This window comes from Aplysia californica, unplaced genomic scaffold, assembly GCF_000002075.1.
Source record: "Aplysia californica isolate F4 #8 unplaced genomic scaffold, AplCal3.0 scaffold01142, whole genome shotgun sequence".
In the NCBI taxonomy this organism is placed as follows: Eukaryota; Metazoa; Mollusca; class Gastropoda; order Aplysiida; family Aplysiidae; genus Aplysia; species Aplysia californica.
In genome coordinates, this window is record NW_004798412.1 from 158,526 (window position 1) to 179,608 (window position 21,083).

A 21,083-nucleotide genomic window follows, 5' to 3' on the forward strand; every position below is an offset into this window, starting at 1 on the left:
GGAAGACCCAGTGCCATGTTAAAACAAACACATGGGTCGCCACCTAGGCCTTCTCAGTTTCAGGCCATCCAGCCCGCACGACTTGCCTCGGCATTGGAGGCCTACCCTGTTCCCGTAGGATCAATGCGAAAAGCGGCCATAGACTAGTGCGTTGGTGCGGGTGATGGAGCATTCTCGCACTGTACTCACTAGAATGGCCTACATGGAACCTTACTTAAATTCAATGTATTTTTGTTGTTTCTGCTTTGTTGTGAGAGTTTATCGGCTCGTATAACAAAAGAAGATCACATCAGTGACAGAGTGTATCAATTTGTCAACATGAAAATGAATTATGTTCGCATTTTACCATGAAATACAGACCGTGGCACAAAGTGGGATAACTTTGGTTCTTCACTTTCAACGGATAGCCTACAAGAGACACCATTCTCATTCTACATGTTTAAACAAACATGAAAGAAAATTAATTTCACACACACAAACACACACACACACACACAATATATGTCGATCTTCAGATGGTGTGCACGTAGCTGAAACCAATCAGCTGTTGATAAAAAAAGATGTCTCTTATCTCTGAAAAAGTTACTGTTTGCATGATGTGGATGACAGCTTTGCTATTTTTTTCTTCGCCTGTCCTATTATTTGCCAACTGCATGAGCTTAGGATAACAATATCAAGATGGAATGTCGATGGAAAGTCCCACAAAATCGCCACCAATCAATTTCTGCACAGTTTTTCAGTGGTTTCCAACAACAAAAAACCCCTTACCCAACAAGTAGTAGATCTAGAAGTAGTGCAGGCCAACAATGTCTCTCTGGAAGGTTACACACGAAGTGCAAAATTTCCTCTAGGCTAACTGGCTCCAGCATGTGACAACATCTCAAGTGAAGCCTGGATGCCTGATGTGCTTCAGTTTGTGAAGCTTTAAATTAAACCTCTTTCACGTGGTCATGGGTATGGTGAATAATAATAATAATAAATTACATTTATATAGCGCTCAACCCCGAATAAAGTACACAGGCTCTGAGCGCTTTACAATACAGTACAGCATACAACGGTAACATGAAACGTTGTGTTCTGACTAAAGAAAATTATTTCAAATATTCGTCTTATTAATTTAAAAACAGAAACGACTTCAGCTGACATTTGAATGAATCAAAAGATTTGTTTTCTCTCAACGTACTTGGTAAAGCATTCCAGATCTTGGGGCCTTGGTATTTAAATGCCCTTTCACCCATTGTTTTAAGTTTCATAGATGGTAAAATAAATTTCTTTTTGTCAGCTGATGACCTTAAATTGCGAGTTGGAATGTACAGTCTCAACAGATTTGATAAATATGATGGTGCATTATCATTCAAACATTTGTGACACATGGTGGCCAACTTGTACACAATCTTTTTCTCAACAGGAAGCCAATGCAAAGTTCGTAAAAGAGGTTTAGCAGAGTCTTGCTTTCTTTTCGGTAAAACTAAACGTGCTGCATTGTTTTGGACAGTTTGAAGTCTTTTAACTTTCTCCAGTGATATTCCTGATAACAAGGAGTTACAATAATCGAGTTTTGATAAAATTAAGCTAGTTACTAGTAAAGCAGTGTACTTGATATTGATCAGATGACGTATTTTACTAATTTTTCTTATTTCTAAATACATGCAGCTGATCAGATGATTTACCACAGCCGACATTGACAAACTAGAATCAAAATAGATGCCAAGATTCTTAACTTTTCTTGAAAATAAAATTTTTGCATCACCAATTTTAATGTGATCATGGTCAACCTCTTTAACAGACTTTGCATTGCCTGCCAGAATGACTTCTGTTTTATTATCATTTAACATCAATTTATTTTTGTTCATCCAGTTTTTCACTGAGGCAATACAATTTTCAGCACGATGGACAAGTTCATCTAAGTTGGTAAACAATGTTGAACCATAAATTTGGGTATCATCAGCATAGAAATGGTATTTTAAGTCATATTTAACTATTTCCTTGACAAGTGGTTGAGTATAAATGGTGAACAAAACTGGACCGAGAACTGAGCCGTGGGGGACCCCATACTTAAGAGCATGATCTGATGACTTAATCCCTTTAATAAAAACAGATTGGTAACGATTTGACAGGTAAGAAGAAAACCAGCTAAGGGCAGTCCTGGATAATCCAAAAGACACTTCCAATTGCTTCAATAAAATGTGATGGTCAATTGTATCAAAAGCTGCTGATAGATCTAAAAGGCTCAGCAAAACAACTTTTCCTGAATCACAATCAGTAAGCATGTCATTCATGACTTTAAGAAGTGCTGTTTATGTGCTGTGGTTAGCTCGATAGGCAGACTGGAATGGCTCTAACAGATTGTTTTCTTGTAAGTGATGACGAAGCTACTCGAGGACAACCTTTTCAAGGATTTTAGACAAAAAAGGTAGATTTGAAACAGGTCTATAGTTCTTTAAGACATTCTGATTAAGTTTTGCTTCTTAAGCAAAGGTTTTACAAGAGCGATTTTAAACGAATCTGGTACTGATCCACACACTAGAGAATTATTTATGATTTTAGTAGTAAATGGGATCAGTTTGTAAATGCAGGAAGACAACAGAGAACTAGGAACAGAGAACTAGGGACAGAGTCCAGATCACAAAGTTTGCTAGGGGATTTTAGAATTACAGATTTAATGTATTCTTCAGAAACAGGTTTAAACTTATCAAGAATCACCCCATCATATACATCAAAATCACAACATGTTTCATAGTCATCAAGGTCGTTTCTTAGTTTCTGGACTTTATCTGTAAAATAATCAGCAAACTTTTCGGGTAGTTCTTGATCGCTAAAAGAATTCGGGAGACTTGTCTCTTTGACCCTCCCTAATAGTTCATCACAAATGCTGAATAATTGTTTACATGATTTTGAATTTTCCAATTTAGAAACATAGTATTTCTTTTTAGCATATTTAGTTACAAATTTCAGCTCTTGCTTCTTTAATCTAAAAATGTGCTTGTGGATGGTGAGCCCTGTTTGAAGCCATTGTCTCTCTGCCTTCCTGCATTCGATTTTGGCCGCTTTCACCTCAACCCCAGACCATGGTGCATATGGTCTAGTCGACAGACGACGTGTTACAAGTGGTGCGTGCTTGTCAAAAATTGCCCTAACAGTGGAATTATACAAATCAACACAGACTGTTTTAAAATTACTTAAAGATTTCAACAAATCCATTTTAAACTTATTAATGTCAATTCCTTTGTTGTTCCTTGTAGACACAGAATGTTTTTCAGGCTTGGTCTTAGTCACATCCAACACAAGTAAGATGAAGTAATGGACAGAAAATAGTTTGTCTACAACATAAATTTTTCTAAAAGCGTCCGAGTCTTTTTTGATGACGACTCCGTCAAGTGTGTGGCCAGAACGATGGGTGGGTTCAGTGATGACCTGAACCAAGTTGTGCTGTCTGAATAATTCTGTCAAATGTTTGACTCCAGGTGACGATGGAGAATCAAAGTGGAAATTAAAATCACCAGACACAACAGGATAACCTTTCTTGACCGAAAATGACGATAAAAACTTTGCAAATTCTTTTAAGAAAGCAGACTCCGTTGACTTGTTAATCTTGCTGTATGGTGGGCGGTAAATACAAACGACGTTATAAAATTTGGAACCAAGATCCATAGATAAATTTATAGCTTCAAATGTTACGTGGTCACACTTAAGTACACTAGTTGTTATTTTAAGGCTCAACAAACTTCTGTATATGGCAGCAATGCCTCCCCCTCTTCGACCTTGGCGTGGAAAAGATTTAAAGACGTAGGTTGAGGGTACTAAATTAACGAGTGTTACCTCATCACCACATAGTGTTAACCAAGTTTCGGTGAGAAAAAAGATGTCAATATTTTTCTCTGTGATGATGACGAAAATATCTTCAGTGAACAACCATAAAATACATGGAAAATGCAAAAACAGGGCCATCTCGAGTTCTGCTGAGCAAGACACATGTATTATAATCTTTACTCTTTGCAACATTGCCAATGGCTGTCAGCTTCATATCCATTGTTTGAAAAACTGAATCGAACTTGAAGGAAGGCATCTCTTTCTTTAAATACATTCATTTCATCAATATCAGTAGCTCTAGAAGAAGCTGAACTTGTTGTAGTTGCTCTTTTTTTTGGAGCTGGTGTGCCACAACATGACGGTGGTACTTCTGGAAATATTGCTGGAGACTCTGTGGGCACTATAAATCTTCTAGCCCGTGTCATCAGCTGGGAAGTGCAGAGAGCAAACTCCCATGTACTATACATTGTAATCCGTGACATCATCTACCACTACCATGATTAATTTATTTGGAACTCTGTTGATCCACTGTGCTTTTTTCTGAATCTTTTGGAAATCTATATTATTATTTTGCTATCTCCCTTTTGGCTGGCATAACCACTTCCACAGCCCTATCCCCTACACTTTCTTCCCATGTTCAAATTTAAAATGTTGCTCACACGGTTCTTTGCGCTAAAACTGAGACGTCTGCTGAAAACTTTTTCAAAATAACATTAGTAACAATAACATTCAAGATGAAAGAAAACTAGACTCTCGGCTGAACACTAAAACACACAATATAAGCACAATTTTAATCCTTAGAATTGAGTGTAGTGAAAATACATCCAATCAAACGAAAAAAAAAGTGTACATCCCAAGAGCACTGAACGAAACAATGAAGAGGCTAGGAGATTAGACAGACTAAACGGCTATACACTACAGACTACACACATTACTATACACTATCGGCACGCAAAAGCGTAATGCAAAAATGTTCCACCACCTGTATACGTTTTAGTATTACAGCATCTACCTATCGCCGCTTTTCGCATTTAATCGCCGTTTTTCGCATTGATCCTCGATAAGATAAGGACCGGTCTCGAGGTGAGCTTATCAAGATAAGGTTGTCCTCCCCGGCCCTCAATGCTGGAGCCATTCGTGCGAGCTGGGTAGCCTGAACTGAGAAGGCCTAGGTCGCCACCCTTGGAGAACGAGGGACGCTTCTGTCACTTGTTCATGTTGACGTCCTTTGTTACTTGAAAAAACGCAAGGGGGGAAATGGAAAGTGGCCGTTTGTACAGGTGGCTGTCTCATAGAGGTGGCCGTCAGGGCAAGTTTAACTGTATTACGTTTATGTCCCTCAAAGATGAACTAATCCTGACTCTCAGTTTTCTAATTGTTGGCGCTCGTTATGTCATTACTAGAAACGCCAACGGGAATCAGACATGACCATCTTGCCCTGTCTGTTACTACTAAACCGACCAATACTGATTCAGTTTGTTTTTGAAATATCATGAGAAAGACTTGGAACTTCTGATTCCCTCATGCAATGATGTGTTTCGGTCAACATTATTGCGTTAATTAGCGCTCAATTCAGGATGAAAAATACGATTTTCTAAACCTCCCGCACTGTCACGCTGACCGAAGAATGCCCAAGCGATGACCCAGCTCACCGTCAAAGCTCAGTGCGGCACTAGCTACCTGAGTCCTCAACTAAAGTATCCTGTTTCTGTGCGCCGTGCTATTGGCAATAGGTTAATGTTAGATTTATAGGAACCTGCCAGACCCGGGAGTATGAGGAAATCTGAGAACTGCGACGGGAAAATACATTAAGTTCTCGAATAGATCTATTTGAAAACTAAATTGGATAGGTCAGTAAATTAATCTTTGCCAGTCGCGATTGTATCTATTTGAAAACTAAATTGGATAGGTCAGTAAATTAATCTTTGCCAGTCGCGATTGTGATGTTTGTTCGGCTTTTCGCGGTCTGACAGTACGTTTCTTGTGAACAGGCGGCTATGGCGGCAGACGGAAGTGTATGTAACACCGAGATTCTATCGGCATAATCAAGATCTACTTTCACTTTCGTTACCACCCAGAAATTTCCGGGTAATAGTCTGATACCATAACATTTGTGAAATGCAGGTCGTGCATTATAAACGCTGTGTTGCCACGCAAATAAATCAATATTTGTCTCTTGTAGAAAAGAAGAGAAAAGAAAATACAAGCGTCGTCCGATTTTCAACTTGTTGGGCTCGTCATTGTGACCGGCCATTGAACCTGTGCTCGTTGGCATCACATGGTACAGCATTGTGTGAGTGTGAGTACTGGCGGTTGTTGGGGTCGCCAAAGTTCTTTCAAAGTCTGAGCGTTGCAAAATATGGCTCCCGAATGGGGGAAATAAAAAAAAAAAAGATATACACTCAAGGGCTCTGAAGGCAACCTGATAACTGTTGGAGAATTTTGATAAGAGCTCTCTGCAAAGCGCGCTTTGGTGCAGGCTTTGTGTGGAATCGTAATCCACCTTACCTTGTAAGCTTTGTTATTGAACTAAAGTGTATGCGTTTCTTTGGATGGGTGATAGTGATAATAAATTATTACTATATTTTAGCTTTCTGTTCAAGGTTGGCAGATTTTCAGGGTCACTACATCTTGCCCCCCGTCAGTTCTTACAACTTTCACTCTGATAGGTCTACTTGAGCCAATCAAGTTATTACTCTACTTGAGTTTGAGCAACAATCCTGATGAAAACAATTTGGGTGTTATGGGTTGTTGGTATTCTCTTCAAACAGGCTCCCAAATGCCATTTTTTAACCCTCTAAAAGCACTAAATTTCAGTTTCTTTGGGGCTTCCCCACCTTGACCTCCACTGGGACGCTGTTCCTGGACTCTGTTGGGGCCTTTGCGGCCTCCAGACCCCCGGCTTAATTTTCCTTACTTTTCATCTTCAGCCATTGGAAGCACTGGATCATTGTTGTCTGTGCAAGAATAACTTCTTTTTTTATATCCGTCCAATGACTATTTGTATGTGTGTATTTATTAAAGTGTGTATATGTGTGTGTCTATGTGCATATGTGTGTGTCTATATGCATGTGTGTGTGTGTTTGTGTGTTTGAATGTGTAGGTGTATGTATTTACTATCCCCCAGCAAATAATTATATGTAGAGATCAAAAAGATGTTCTTATCTTATCTTATCGTATCTTAATCTGTCTTATCTTTTTTCTTTTCTCTTCAGGAGGCTGAGCGGACATATGTGGACTCAGTGCAGTTAACACCGTCCAGCGAGAGAAACATTGGCGTGGGCAGCATGGCTTCCCCAAACGGTACAGAGAAGCTCTCGTACGCTGGCTGTACAGACACAATGGATGATAACATGGATTCGCTGTCTGTTCAGATACAACACTGGCAAAGCCTGGGAGATGGTGGCAGAGAGGCCAGCCCTAACCGACGGCCACGATCAAACTCGGGACATCCACTCACCGATGAGGTAATTCTTTGAACCGTATGAGGGTTGTTTCTATGTGGGTTGATGTTCTTCTTCATAGTTATTAGAATCTCGGCGTTAATTTATTAATGTATAGCATAATGTGTCTGTACTTTATTGTCATTGGAGGAAGAGTGCTACTGGATTGTCTTACTTCTTTTCTTTCCCTATGTTGTTTCTGTTTGTCTTGCTTTTCCTCAACACTAATTAAGAGTTTTTGTGGTGATATGCTTTTCTTTATTCTAACAAACATTTGTGTCACGACACCGGGGAATCAGATTTATAATAATAATAATAGATAGCATTAATATAGCGCTCTATCCCATACTAGTATAAGCTCTGAGCGCTTTACACCAATCACATAATCATTCAAACAAGAAAAAATATTTCACAGAAGCAAGAAAAACCAATTCAACCACATGAAGAAGAACTTTCACAACCATACATTAACTATGCTACACGAAAGGACATATTGCTAGCCACGTGATTCTACCCCCTAAATGACAAAATTTTAGACAATCACTTTTTGATCCCTTTATGTAGTACAGCCTGATACACCTTATGTTAAAGTCCCAAGTTTGAAAGATTGCTGCAAAGTGTTTCAATCTTTCAGTAAATCAATGGTCTATATCACTCCAGTCAGTCCCCAATTTCCATGTGATTCAACCGCTCATGTGCCAGTTTTGCAACCCAGTGGCGAATGGGCGGTTGAATCACGCAGATTCAGTGGCTTGTTGAGGTGTTCACCTGTCGCGTAGGCAGCACGACACACACGACTGTGGCTTTTGTCAAAACAGACTGGAGGGTAACATCAAAACAAAGGGCTGCCTTTGCTTACTTGGTCTCAAACCGAACCCTATCGATAGCCAGAGGATTTTGTCAGGGCAGTTTGTGTAGGGTTGGTTGAGAAAGAGAAAGATAACATCAAAGAGTATGTTAATGCTGACTTGACCAAGTTGGTAAATTGTGGCAAAAGCTACTGACAAACGATTTTTTAAAAAGAGTCTATGATTGACAGCAAAGGGTCGCTTATTTCACATTTGGTACAACTATTGGAAAATATTTTTATCGCGACTTTTTTGCGTTTCTTAATTGGCTTTAAGTGTGTGCCCCTTGCTGTGTCTGTCATGTACCATTCTTGAATCATTGATTAGTTAATCAGTGCCGGGTAGATGATGCTTAATTTGTCACTCTTAAAAAAAAAAGCAGCTCATAAACATATTCACCTCGAAAATTTTCTCTTCTCTTCAACAAACCTTCAACTTTAGCTCTCCAGCTGTACTCTTCAATTTGAAACAAATTTTATTAATTTTACCTAAATGCAAAGCATTGAGTTTGTATACAACTGCCCTCACACAGTGGTTATTCATTACTGTTGCAAAGACAGTTCACATGACTTGGAGAAGGGAGTTCCACGATTGTCAAATTACCAGGGATCAGAAGAGGACAAGCCGTTTTGTGATAAGTAATATTTCGATAAACGAGAGGAAATTGCTTTCCCATTACTACAGACAGAATACAGGCAAAATCCATCTTGACTAATACTTTCAAAGCCTCAGAGGTCTTACTTTATAGAGAGTACCAAAGAAAATGGAAAGAGTCTCCCATTGTCCTGAACGACTTAAGAGAGGTATTCAAAAAGAGCAACCTGCTGTTGCATGTATGTCGGAAGGATAAATGTGATGTATGCAAGGTAGGAGAAAGAATTTGACTAGAAGCTTGCACAAAACCCAGTGGATGGGACCAGATTATGTTGAGTGTGCATAGACTTGGAAGCGGATTTATTAGTATGGTATTGAACGCATCTGCTCCACTATACCATAACAGGACAAATTAGCTGTCTATAATTTTTAAAATTTGGTAGCCGAAGATGTGAAGTGTCACGTTTGGCTGGAAGGAGAAGGACCGTTGATTGTCAATGAATTCTCTTCTTACGTAAGTAACTTCCTGGAGGAGCCTACTGATAATAAATGAGCCACGTTCATTATAATATAGTGACGGCTGTACTTATCAGACCACAACACATCTCGTCAAATGCAACCAGCGACATTTGTACCAGATAGAACAGAACTGCTGAACACAAATACCTTGAAAAAGAACAAATGCAAATGAAAGTGGACAGACCACACAATGTAATCGAAAGGTCCCTGAAAAATGGTATGGCCTTTGTGCTCATGGATAGTCTTTAACGTCTAAGAAAGCAAGACAATACAACACCCCCCACCCCCCCGATGTTCGATTCAGACAAAAATCACCCTGTTGTCACTAACGTTCATTGCCTTTGATGCACACTGAACAAAAACATCCAGTACAAATTAAACGTTAAGATGAATGGTCTTTTTTACCAACTCCACGAGACCAAAAACAGTCCTGCCCCAGAAGACCCAACCAAATAACTGAAATAATTACTCTTAAGACTATTATGATTTGCTTTTGTCGATAACTCAAACGTCCAAGTGACTGTTGGCGCTCATCGAGGGGCGTTGATTAACGTGATTCAAACGCTTAGACACCATCATACTGTGATGTAGGCGGTTGAATCACGCACATTTTGGGAAGTCTAAACCGCCCATGTCCTGTGACTTATGCAAGAAAGCCTTTTTAAAAAAAAATTAGTTACAGACCATGGTCCAACATCATATCATATATCTGAATTTCAGATTCATAGGTTCGACCATAAAGAAATAAAATAGTTTTTTGCTTCTCCTGAAAAATTTGTCTCTTGGCACTTACGCCGTTGAATCAGGCGGCAAGCGATATATATATATATCTATATATATCTATATATTATCTATATGTATAAAAGTGGACTTGGGAGGCTTTGTGCTCAAAAGCGGAATAGAGAATCCATCTATACAACTCACGGCTGTTCAGTTCTACTATCCTTGCGGAGCACTTAGTTTATCCCGTCTGCTGACCTTCTGGGGTCATAAATCCCATCTGACAGCCGGGCGCGCATCGCTTCCGGGGCAATAGCGCTGTTACCCAATTTCGGTTAGAAAGTGTAATTTTCACTTGGTTTAGACCCCTCTAAATGTCCTCACTTATCTATCACTATGGGTGTGTGAGGTATCAAATGAAAGCTCAGATCTCCCCAATAACCCGCACCCTTTAGTTTGGTTCTAGTTCTAATCGTGTACCCACACTGCCTCTGTACTGAACCCTACCTTGTGGTGCGCATATTTCTCGGATTCCTCCAAAATCAGGATTTTTTTTCCCTTTCGTGAATTTCAGATTGTAACCAGTTTTTTATCTGCTGTATAAAGTGTCAGTAAGGAGGTTATCTGTGAAAAAATTGTTTTGATTGGTCGTAAAACTTTAAGAGGACGGTGAGTTTTGTTACTGCACTCCGTAATATTTTCCTGATCGCTGTGCTGCCCCGTGCGGTATTCACCCGAGGTCCTGCTTCCACTTTCTCGGATTCTGTGTCGACACGTATTACGAGAGTCTGCTACCAGAATGAAAATGGAACACACGCGGGAACTACACCTTGAGTGTTTTTAAAAATTGTTTAGAACGTGCGAGGCCAGAAGTGAAAAGTTTAAGAAGACAAATAAGAGCTAATATTTTTGTGTCAGTTTTAGAAATGACTTTCTCGTTCTTTATCGCGTGAACATGGGCCCGGATAGTGCAGACACACATTCCTGTGAATTGTGCAACAAATGTGTACAGCGCATATACACCTTAAAAATTTGAGAAGCAACCCTAGCCGCTGCACAAAAAAGTATTGAAGAAAGTTCACACATCTGGACACCTTTCGATCAAAATAAGACAGTAGATGCTTTCCCTGTGTGTTCCCTTTGCACATTTCAAAATAAATGTTGTATTAGAAAAGAACATCAAATACTGTTTTGCTCAAAAGACCCACAAGAGCCTCCATCTGTTTAAACACCAACCCACGTAATTGCAGCAGACAAACAATCACATGAAAGTACTCAACAGACATCCATTGTAGATCAATTATCACTAGAAATATCACCAGTGAACTCCCTACTCAGAGATCTAACCCTAGAGACACCTGCCGCGACTTCAACACCCAAATATACACAGAAGAGTTCAAAGACAGGTATTTATATATATCAGGTTCTTTGAGTTGATTGATCCTCCTCCCAGTTTCCCGAATATAGTTAATCACACAACAACCTGTCTTTTGCAACTTTACAACACAACGGCGCTCCCCCCAGGGCGGTGCTACTGACTGAAGTGTGTTCAGGCCATTCCCAAAGGGGGGGCATTCCCATGTTCTGTTGCACAGTAAAATTGTATATGGGCTGATTCGTCAATTTCATGCTCATAACTGTGCTGGAATTGCAACAGGGAACTGCTGCCTTTTCTTTCCTCGTCCTTACTATCGTCAATTTTCCTCTACTTCTTTTGTATGTTATTCACTCTCTTGTGACCCGCTATTTCAGGGGTACCTTGATAGTCGAAGCAGACTTTGTGCTGTTGAAGTTAGAGAGGTGAGCAGAGTAAGCCCATTCCCTGTAAGGACTTCTCTGTTGACGTCCACCCCTAGGCGCTCCTATGACCTTATGCAGTTGCGAGCGCCATAAAACGTCTACTAAAACTAAAACTAAACACAGCGACGTTTTCTTCTTCCACTTCTCTTCTTTCTTCGCGTCTTCTTAGGTTTCAATTCCCATGTGTTTGATATCTTTAACTGAGCACACTTTGCCACAACAGTTTGCCTTTGAAAAAAAAATGCTCATCTTGAATTGAGGTCAAGATATTTGTCATTGAAGGAGGTGGGGGTTACCTGGTGTCAGAAGCAAAATAAGTTTAAAAAATGGCTGCGAAATGTTGGTGATTTCCAAAGCATGAGTGGATTTGGAAATTGTAAATTTTCGTTGTTGGGCCTTTGATAAATATTTTTCAGTAAAATCGCAACAACATTTTTTTGGGTGGAGGCTTTCGTGGTCTAGAGGTTACAATGTTTGCCTCTCATTCAATAGGTTCCGGGTTTGAAGCCTGATAGCAATGGAAAATTTGGGAGACAAAAATTTTCTCATTTCACCTCCTTTCCTTGTCTGTAACCATGTTCTGTCATCTGCTTTCATCTCCGCTTTCTGCCCCCTCCCTTCTCCCCTTTGCCCCCTCCTCTGGGCTCCTGACTCTTTCTGCAACCTTTCTACTGCTACTCCGTGGCTCCTTTTTACTGCGGTCTTTCAGCAACACCCCTGATTTCATGGCTGGTAAGATCTACACCTGGCCTTCTTGGATGAGGGTGAAAAATCTCCGAGGTCCTGTGTGCAAGTTGCGTACGTTAAAGATCCCTTTGTGGTCCTAAAATCGATAACAGTAGGCTTCGGCCACCACTGGGGCAAAATTCAATTATGCAGTTGCGAGGTCCAAATTAACAATGCGTTTTTAGTGTACATGGCAAGTGCTGAGACTCCCCCCCCGCCCCCCCCAAAAAAAAAGAGAAAAAAAAGAAAGAAAAGAATTGGATTAAAAAGTACCCCGTTGGCGCAAAAATGTCTGTTTCTTCAATTTCATTATTTTGAAGAGCGCCTGATTTCACCCCAATGCCATTCATTTCTTGTCATCATCATGCCCTGGTTTTATGAAGTGATATTTCGAGAAAGGTGGATTCCTGTCCAGTGGTATGCAGCATTTATTATTTTAATATTTTCTAATAACATATTAGCCCTTGGAACAGTCTGTAACTTAAATTTATCAAGTTCCTATTTATGATTTTTAGAACAGCATCTGCCTCACACTCTGGTGAAATATGAATTTTTGGAAGAGAAGGTCAGAGGAGATCTGATAAATATGAGATATATGCATACCCCATGGTGCAGTGGCAGGTTTCGAGATATATATACCCTTGAGATCTATCGGTTCACCACCAAAAAATGTTCTTAATCAACAGTTTAAGCTATCTGCCTCTAAATTTTAGTTGGGCTTCCACAGGTTCACAGTAGGGGAAGGGTAGGGGAGAAAGGGAGAAAAAGGAGGAGGAGAGTGGGTGGGGTGTGTGGTTAAGAAGAAAGGGGAAGGGTGGGAGGGGTGCGTGGTTAAGAATAAATGGGGAGGGGGGTAGGAGGAAAATGGGTGGGCAGAACAGTTTTATTATTTTATGTCTTTTCATTTCCCTTCTCTACTTTTGCTGTTGAAAGAATATCCAACATTTTGCCATTTTCCGATGTCAGGAAATCCTTGAGCTGGTGACGGTAAGGAACCTGGACACAGGGGAGACAATCCCGCTAAGCACGGCGGAGGATAAGCTACCTAAATGTGTGAATCCTCTGGCCCTGCACATCATGAGGAGGACCAAGGAGTACAGCAGGTGTGTGTGTGTGGGTGTGTGTGGCGAAGGGAGGTGGGGGCCTGGATGTGTCTATGTGTGTTTCATGTCTGTTTGCTAGCATGTCAGGGTGTGTCAGGGCATGTGTATGTGTATTTTCATGTGTGCATGTGTCTTGTGTGTGCTCATGAATACTTGGAAAGCTTGGTGGGACGAGATCTAAAGTTTAGGTGTCTACTTTGTGTCTTGTTTTCATACTCGTACATATGTAAGCTTGAGTTTAATCAGATGGATTTAACGTTTTTTTTTAGCAATTTCTTCTCATTAGCCATTACTCTTATTATTGTCTTGATGTAGACATCCAGCAGTTCCATTTAAAAAAAGAAGTGAAATTAGTGCTAAACTAACAATAACAAATAACATCTCTGTTTAAAAAGTGTCTTGGACATCAGTTCAAGTCCTTTTGTAATAGATCACTACCCAGTTAGAATATATCAGTCCTAACTACCCTTTTCCAACCCAGTGTACACATGTACAGGGTGATCCCCCAAAAAACTGAACAACTCTTTTTGCTAATATTTTCCTCCACACTGAAGTTTTGCATTTCAAATTTGTACACAACATTTGGAAGTCAAATGGAATTTGTCTGATATTCATTTTAGATAAATCCTCAAAATAGTTTTGCTCTACATAGCTGTCCTCAGAGAAAGTTGCATTTGAAAATAGCAAAAGTTGCAAAAAGTTGCAAGAAAAATTAGCAGAAGTTGTAAGAAAAGTTGCAAGCAGTGTATAGCTAAAAAAATGTCATGGAACTATTGGAATACATTATTGGTATGCTCATGGCAATCAAAGTAACCAACATGAGTTTTGTTAGATTAAAATCAAAAGTTCAATGCGAATGTCTCCAAAAAAACCCCAAAAACAAAACCCTGCATGGAGGTTGCATGGTGTACAAAAACAGTTTGTAAGGTCCTTAAACTCCCGCTGACATTGGGCAGGTGTGATCAGCGTGGTTTGGGGCTGTTCAAATATAATCTTACACCTTCTTTAGGACTGCCCCCCCCCCCCCCCCCAATCCAGTAATATTACAATATTCGCTTATTATAATAATATGACATTTATATTGCGCAAATTGGTGTTTCAATCACTCTTCTATGCTCTTTACTTTTATATAATAGTATTAATGAAAAACATGCGTACACACATGTGACATAATAATTAAATACAAGATAAGCGGAACTTTTCCGGAAAAACTTACGGTGTCATTTTACCATTTTAACAGCACCAATGTAATAAAAATTTGACTTGATCTACATGTCATGTAGCCTAGATATCTACCAGTGTATAAAGTGCGAGGTGGCATGTCGTGCTTGCCGCTCTACGTTACTGTATTACTACAACGCCGTGCTTTTACCGCTCTAAGTGAATAGTATAGTTACTCTTTTTTATGTTATTTTTAAAAAATGATGTTGTCAATAAATATTTCCCTTGTTATTTTTTCACCTTGCAAAAGTGTAATCTTACATTGGTTCAAGACCCCCCCGCCCACCCTTTTCCTGGTGTAAGATTATATTTGAACGTCCCCTTTAGTGGTTTTCAGGATGAATCGATCCATGTCTAGATTTACCCTCCTAGCCTAAGATTTAAAATCTTGCACAAATTTTTATACTAGGTCTAGATCTATCTGCCTAGTGCTACGGAACCAAGCAAGCTAAGACTAAGTAATCAGACCATCATGTTTACGATTGATTTACTCTAGATCTAGATCTAGCTAGAAGATGATTCAATCCAAACAGGACTATTGGGTGGGTCGGGTCGGTTCGGTTTGCTTGTCAGATTGGTGGCGCAAAGCGGCCATCGTGGCACAAGTCAATCGTGCCCGACTCGTTGCCTCAAACACAAACACGTTGTTTTCAGGCGACGAATCGGGCGATTATCCCGACCCTACCTGACCAGTCGTGATCCCATCCGCAGTGAGCACTGGGCACCCCGTAGTGCAAAGGAGTGAATTGTCCCCCTTGGCGTCGTTATTTTTAGTTGTGGAAGAAAATTTTGGTGTCTTTAACAAAATGCTATTATTTTTCCGGCTTTTGCAGAAAATTGGCTAAAATTAGCGATTTCATGAAAATGGCAAAAGTTGCGCTGAGGGCAAAAGTTGGGCTCGCAAGTTGCGAGTTGCAGGCATGAATTTCTCTGAGGCTAGACCTAGCGCTTAAAAATCCAACCCTTTTTTCAGCTATATCCCCATTTTTGTTTTTCATGAAGGACTAGGCCAACAGAAGTTTGCAGATAGTTTTTCTCAAGTTTCCTTTGCCTGCTGAGATAATGGTTAACCCTGTCAGACCTAACCCCCTTAGCCTAACTTCCCTCTATACCTGGCCTCCTGAGCAAAAGTTTGCATAAAACGCATGGTTCACAAAAGTGGTTAGTACAAGAAAATGAGTTATCAGAAACACATGAAACTTGATAAAAATACAGACAAGAGACCTACCTTTGAGCTAATGCCAATACTTGGATAGGTTTTCAAGCACTTCTTGTGTCTTAAAGAGTTAAAACCTAGCCCTCTTTCCTATTGAAGTGCTTGGTTCATCAGCACGTCTCTTCGTGATGAAAAAATTCCAAAATTTAGAAGAGAAACAACACTGCAGTCCAACCTCATGGAGTCTACGATTTGCAATGATAATTCCCGCACTAAATGCAGAGTTTAGAGCTGATTGGCCACCTATTTTTAAATATGACGTGACTTTAAGATGGGGCCTCTCAATTACCGGTCAAACGGTAATCCGGCATAGTTGATGTTTTGAGTATCGGGAATACAGTCTGTCAGGGTTAAGATAAGTAAACAGCAGAGAGCTTTTTGTATTGAACATTTCCTTACCACAAACTCATTTCGTATGTTTCACACAAGGTACGGAAATAATGTTAAAGTGTCCTTAAGGCCTTCTTTAATGTCAAGGGTGGAAATGGTCAGTCAGTTAGGACCTGTAGAGAATCCGAACTAAAGAGTCCCCAGAAGACCAGAAGAAAGCTGAACATTTTAACTGGTATTTCGCCTCTGTAAACAGGGCAAGTAGACTAACTGAGGCCGATAGGGCTCCTCATAAATGAGGCTAAGCACGAAGATAAAGCCCCTACCGTGAACAACACCCTTTTTGAGGAGGACTTCAGCATGATGGAACTTGGACTGGCCCTCAAAAATTTTAAGCAAAAGAAAGCCCCAGGACTAGACAAAATACTTAACGAAATGCTGTGCAACTTTGGTGCTAAAGGAAAAGATGTTATACGCCGCTTAGTAAATACCATGTGAAGAATGAGAGGAATACCAAAGGCATGGAGGATTGTCCAGATCATACCGCTCCTTAAGAAGGGGAAACCACATGGAGAAACGGAGAGCTGCCGACTTATATCTCTAACATTATGTAAGATGCCGAAAGAATGATAAACATCTGCCTTTACTGGTACCTGGAAAACACCAACAGCTTGAATCCACATCAAGCAGGCTTTAGAAAAGGCAGCAACACAGAAGACCAACTTTTCAAACTTAAGTCAAGACATCCAGGATGGTTTTCAGGAGACAAAACACACTGTCGCCATTTTTGTAGACCTCCAACAGGCATACGACAGACTGTGGAGAAAAGGCCTACTCATGAAAATGATGGACCTCGGGATACATGGAAAACTTTTTAAATGGATCAAGTTTTTCGTAGCGGATGGAAACATCGAAACAAAGGTGAACAATGTCCACTCGTCAAGAGAAGTACTTGAGAAAGGCCTACCCCAAAGTTCCTGTCTGAGTTGCACTCTGTTCCTGATCTTCTTCAATGATGTAACGAACATGCTGAAATCTGAAAAGACTCTACGCTGATGATCTTGCTCTCTGGCAGACACATCACAGCACGGTAGTAGGAGCAGGGAAATTAAATGAAGACCTCAAGAGGCTCAACAATTACTGTCAGAAATGGAAGCTCAAATTAAACTGCACGAAAACAGTAAACACCATCTTTACAAAGAGCCATAAAACAGAAAGAAAAACTCCAACTGAAAATAGGAAATGAAAATCTACCAAAAGAAGAACAAGCAACATGCCTAGGGGTCAAATTTAACCAAAGTCTGACCATGAAAAGCCAAGTGGAGAGCATAAAGAACAAGGCGAAAAGAAAACTCCCACTTTTAAAGAAACTAGCAAGCGCAGGTATCGGGGATCAGACAAACTCTGAGAGCTCTATACTTTGGTTATGTCCGATCTTCCCTGGAATAGAGCAATAGCCTACTCTCTATGTGTAGTGCAACTACTTGCAATTCCCTTGACAAGGTCCAAAATAATGCCCTTCATTTCATAAACGGTGGCATGAGATCTACACCTACTGCCGCATGTGAAATTCTTTCAAATGTTGAACCCCTGGGAATTCTCAGAGATACAGCAGTTTCGAAGCTCCTTGAAAGAACCAAAAGAATGTGCCCCAACCACCCAAACAGGAAATTAGTAGAAACATGGAAACCAAAGAAACGACTTCAACAAAAACCAATCATGCATCGAATCACAGAACTAATGGAGAGTCACCATCTATCACAAAACAAAAGAAAAACCAAAAGAGTCAATCAAAACATCCCTCCCCACATTTCTATGGAAAAACCAATCATTACAACATCTCTCAGAGACAATAGCTCAAAACCTTCAGACCCAGTGAAGTTGATGCTTGCATCACTTCAAACAATCAACAGCTATTCATATGACAAGATACACGTCTATACAGGCGGCTCAGCATCTAAAGGCCCAACCAAAGCCAGATATGGAATACTAATACAGTACCCAGATGGAAGTTCCGATGAGATCTCTGCAGCCTGTGGAGAGAAATGCAACAACTACGATGCAGAAATGATAGCCATTGAAACAGCACAATACCATCTCCGCACAGTGTTTGACACTCTTCCAAACGAAACGAAGAGTATAGTGATTTTCACTAATTCACTATCAGTCTTGGAAGCAGTAGAAAATGACCATCATCTAAACGAAGACTTGACACATATACTGTTTGGCTCCCATCACCTGATAACATCCTGTGGCGTTAACCTGGTGATGCAGTGGATTCCTGGACACTCAAACATACCTGGAGATGACTGAACAGACACACTTTCCAAAAGGGGTTCTAGACTGGAACAACCCAGCATTCCAACTTCATACAATACTGCAAAACAAATAATTAATTCATTAAAAGCAACAACAAACAAGATTGGATGAACAGATGGGCTGTGGGAAAGACAGGCAGAGCAGTTTTCAAACATATGACTACAACAAAATGAAATGACAATATCAACCGCCTTCAGAGAAAGAAACAGACCTCGATCTTCTGCCCACGAACAGAACATATACAGCTCAACTTTCACCTGAACAGAATAAAACCAGAACTTCCCCCAGTATGTCCTTTGTGTGACTCTGCATATGAGACAGTGGAACATCTCCTTTTCCACTGTACAGTCCTAAATGACATCAGAGCTACACTTCTCTCTCCTAGACCTAACTTTGACAACACACTCTATGGAACATTACAGCAACTGCAGCAAACATGCACTTTTCACTACATGGCATTTGACAGAAGGGCGAGAGCCCAGCTGTTGCTGGATTGATAATAATAACAACAACTACAAATTCCCGGACAAAATGACCACTTCAGGTCAAACATACACCATTCGCACCCAGGGTGCAGAATTCAGTAGGTGAGCCCCATGAGACGTCTGTCCGTAGACGATGTTTGCAGCAATAACTTTCCTACATCTCAACGGTCCGCATTGTCAAGGTAGATCTTCATCTATGACTGTACCATTTTACCGTTCGATAAGCTATCAGTGGATACCCATGTGTTTATGATTCCTCTATGGTCTTGAAAAGCATGAACATTGCCTCTATGGCATTTGGTTCCTAGGCAAAGCCCATATTTACCTTTAAACTCTACAAATGTTGTCTATTTGGGCAACCTTACACCCCCCCCCCCCATTGTCTCTAGAAACAGCTCCATACTCTAAGGTGTACAGTGTGTGTGACTTTTTGAATACTCATTTTAGAGCGGATCCTTGTATTTGGCCGCTACTGAACATTACAAACGATGTGTTAAAATGTGTTGGAGTCCAAAGGAGGACATATTATAGTATAGCATACCATTGGTTCTCGGAATTCCAGAATTTAAAAAATATTTTAAAAAAAACTCTGTTTGAGAAAAGAAATATTGTTTAAAGGTTACAGGGATGTAAAGATTAAGTTTTAAAAATAAAAGGAAAGGAAAAAAGACACCAATAATTTTATGACTTTTTTTACGAGATTTTTTAAATTGGTGTATTTTGTATTTATAGGTGGTTTTTATAAAAGCCATTTCCGTTTTCGAGAACAAATTTCTTCTTTGTAAATTTTATGTCAAACAAATTCCTTTTGAATGAATAATATCTGTTCCAAATTTCAACATTCTAGTGTGAATTTTGTTCGAGATATTTAGAAAAAAAAGTTGTACAGGTTTTTTAAATCACCCTGTACATGATTTAGTCTAAATCTTATCACTGGTGTGTGCGTGCGTGCGTGTGTGCGTGCGTGCATGTGTGTTTTTATTTGGGGGGGGGGGGGCGGTTTCCATCCTTAGACCGCATTACATAAGTAGAAGCAGTAGGCATAGAGGTATTGCAGTTGATTTGTGACATTTATAATGTAGAGACAAATAATAACGAAGTCAAAAAAATAAGGAGATATTATGTAGAAAAAGATGTATGATATATATATCAACATGATTGCATATCATTAACAACTGCTAAGTGACGACCACTCTGTTAATAGGTTACGGATGAAAGAACCCTATGACAAACTAGCAAAGTACAGTATTATTGGTGCATTGATATTTATAAGTTTTTATCTCATTTTAAAAGACCAAGGGTAATGATTAAAAAAAAAAAAATTAAAACCATAGGGGTTGCACTTTTCTTAAAGGAAAAAGGAAACTTATTATGCTCAATAATTCATCGACTAGGACAAATGGTTAGCAATTAGAAAAAGCTGATCCTGACAGTCTTTTGTTTTCTGTTAATGTGTGAAGGCCTCCTAGGCTCTCTTAAATGATATCGTTTTACTTCCAACATAACACAAAAAACTAGTAGGTATAAAGGCACTACCCTAGAATCATGCAGTCTTTGTCTCAAATTCAGTACTTCTTTGTTTCTCACCATTCTTTTGTATTAACTAATAATTCTTTCAGAAGGATATTATCATTAGATTTGCTCTGCTGTCTGTTTGACAATTTTCTGTCATTGGGACAACTGTTTTTCTTCTTATTTTACATCTCCTTGATTTTTAAATATTGGTTTAATACACTGCATGACTTGTCAAAATGGGGATCAAAACATAAAGTTCTTCGATAAATAGATATGCCATATGTGATAGTCTTTATTTCCTTCTGTCTCCTTAGATATCAATCAGTCATTCTATCATTAGTTCTCCCCCTCCCCTCTCTCTCTCTCTCTCTCTCTCTCTGTATCTCTCTGTATCTCTCTGTCTCTGTCTGTCTGTCTGTCTGTCTGTCTGTCTG

General features: G+C 39.7%; 1 protein-coding gene across 1 annotated transcript in view; it reads left to right on the forward strand.

Moving 5' to 3' along the window:
* The window catches only part of LOC101846394 (WD repeat-containing protein 44), a gene marked incomplete at its 3' end in the record, with an annotated part of 72,846 nt that overhangs the window by 45,264 nt on the left and 6,499 nt on the right, over positions 1-21,083 (forward strand). Inside the window, 2 exon segments of the mRNA XM_013090102.2 lie at positions 7,026-7,277; positions 13,427-13,563. Coding sequence (XP_012945556.1) covers positions 7,026-7,277; positions 13,427-13,563 — 389 coding nt within the window.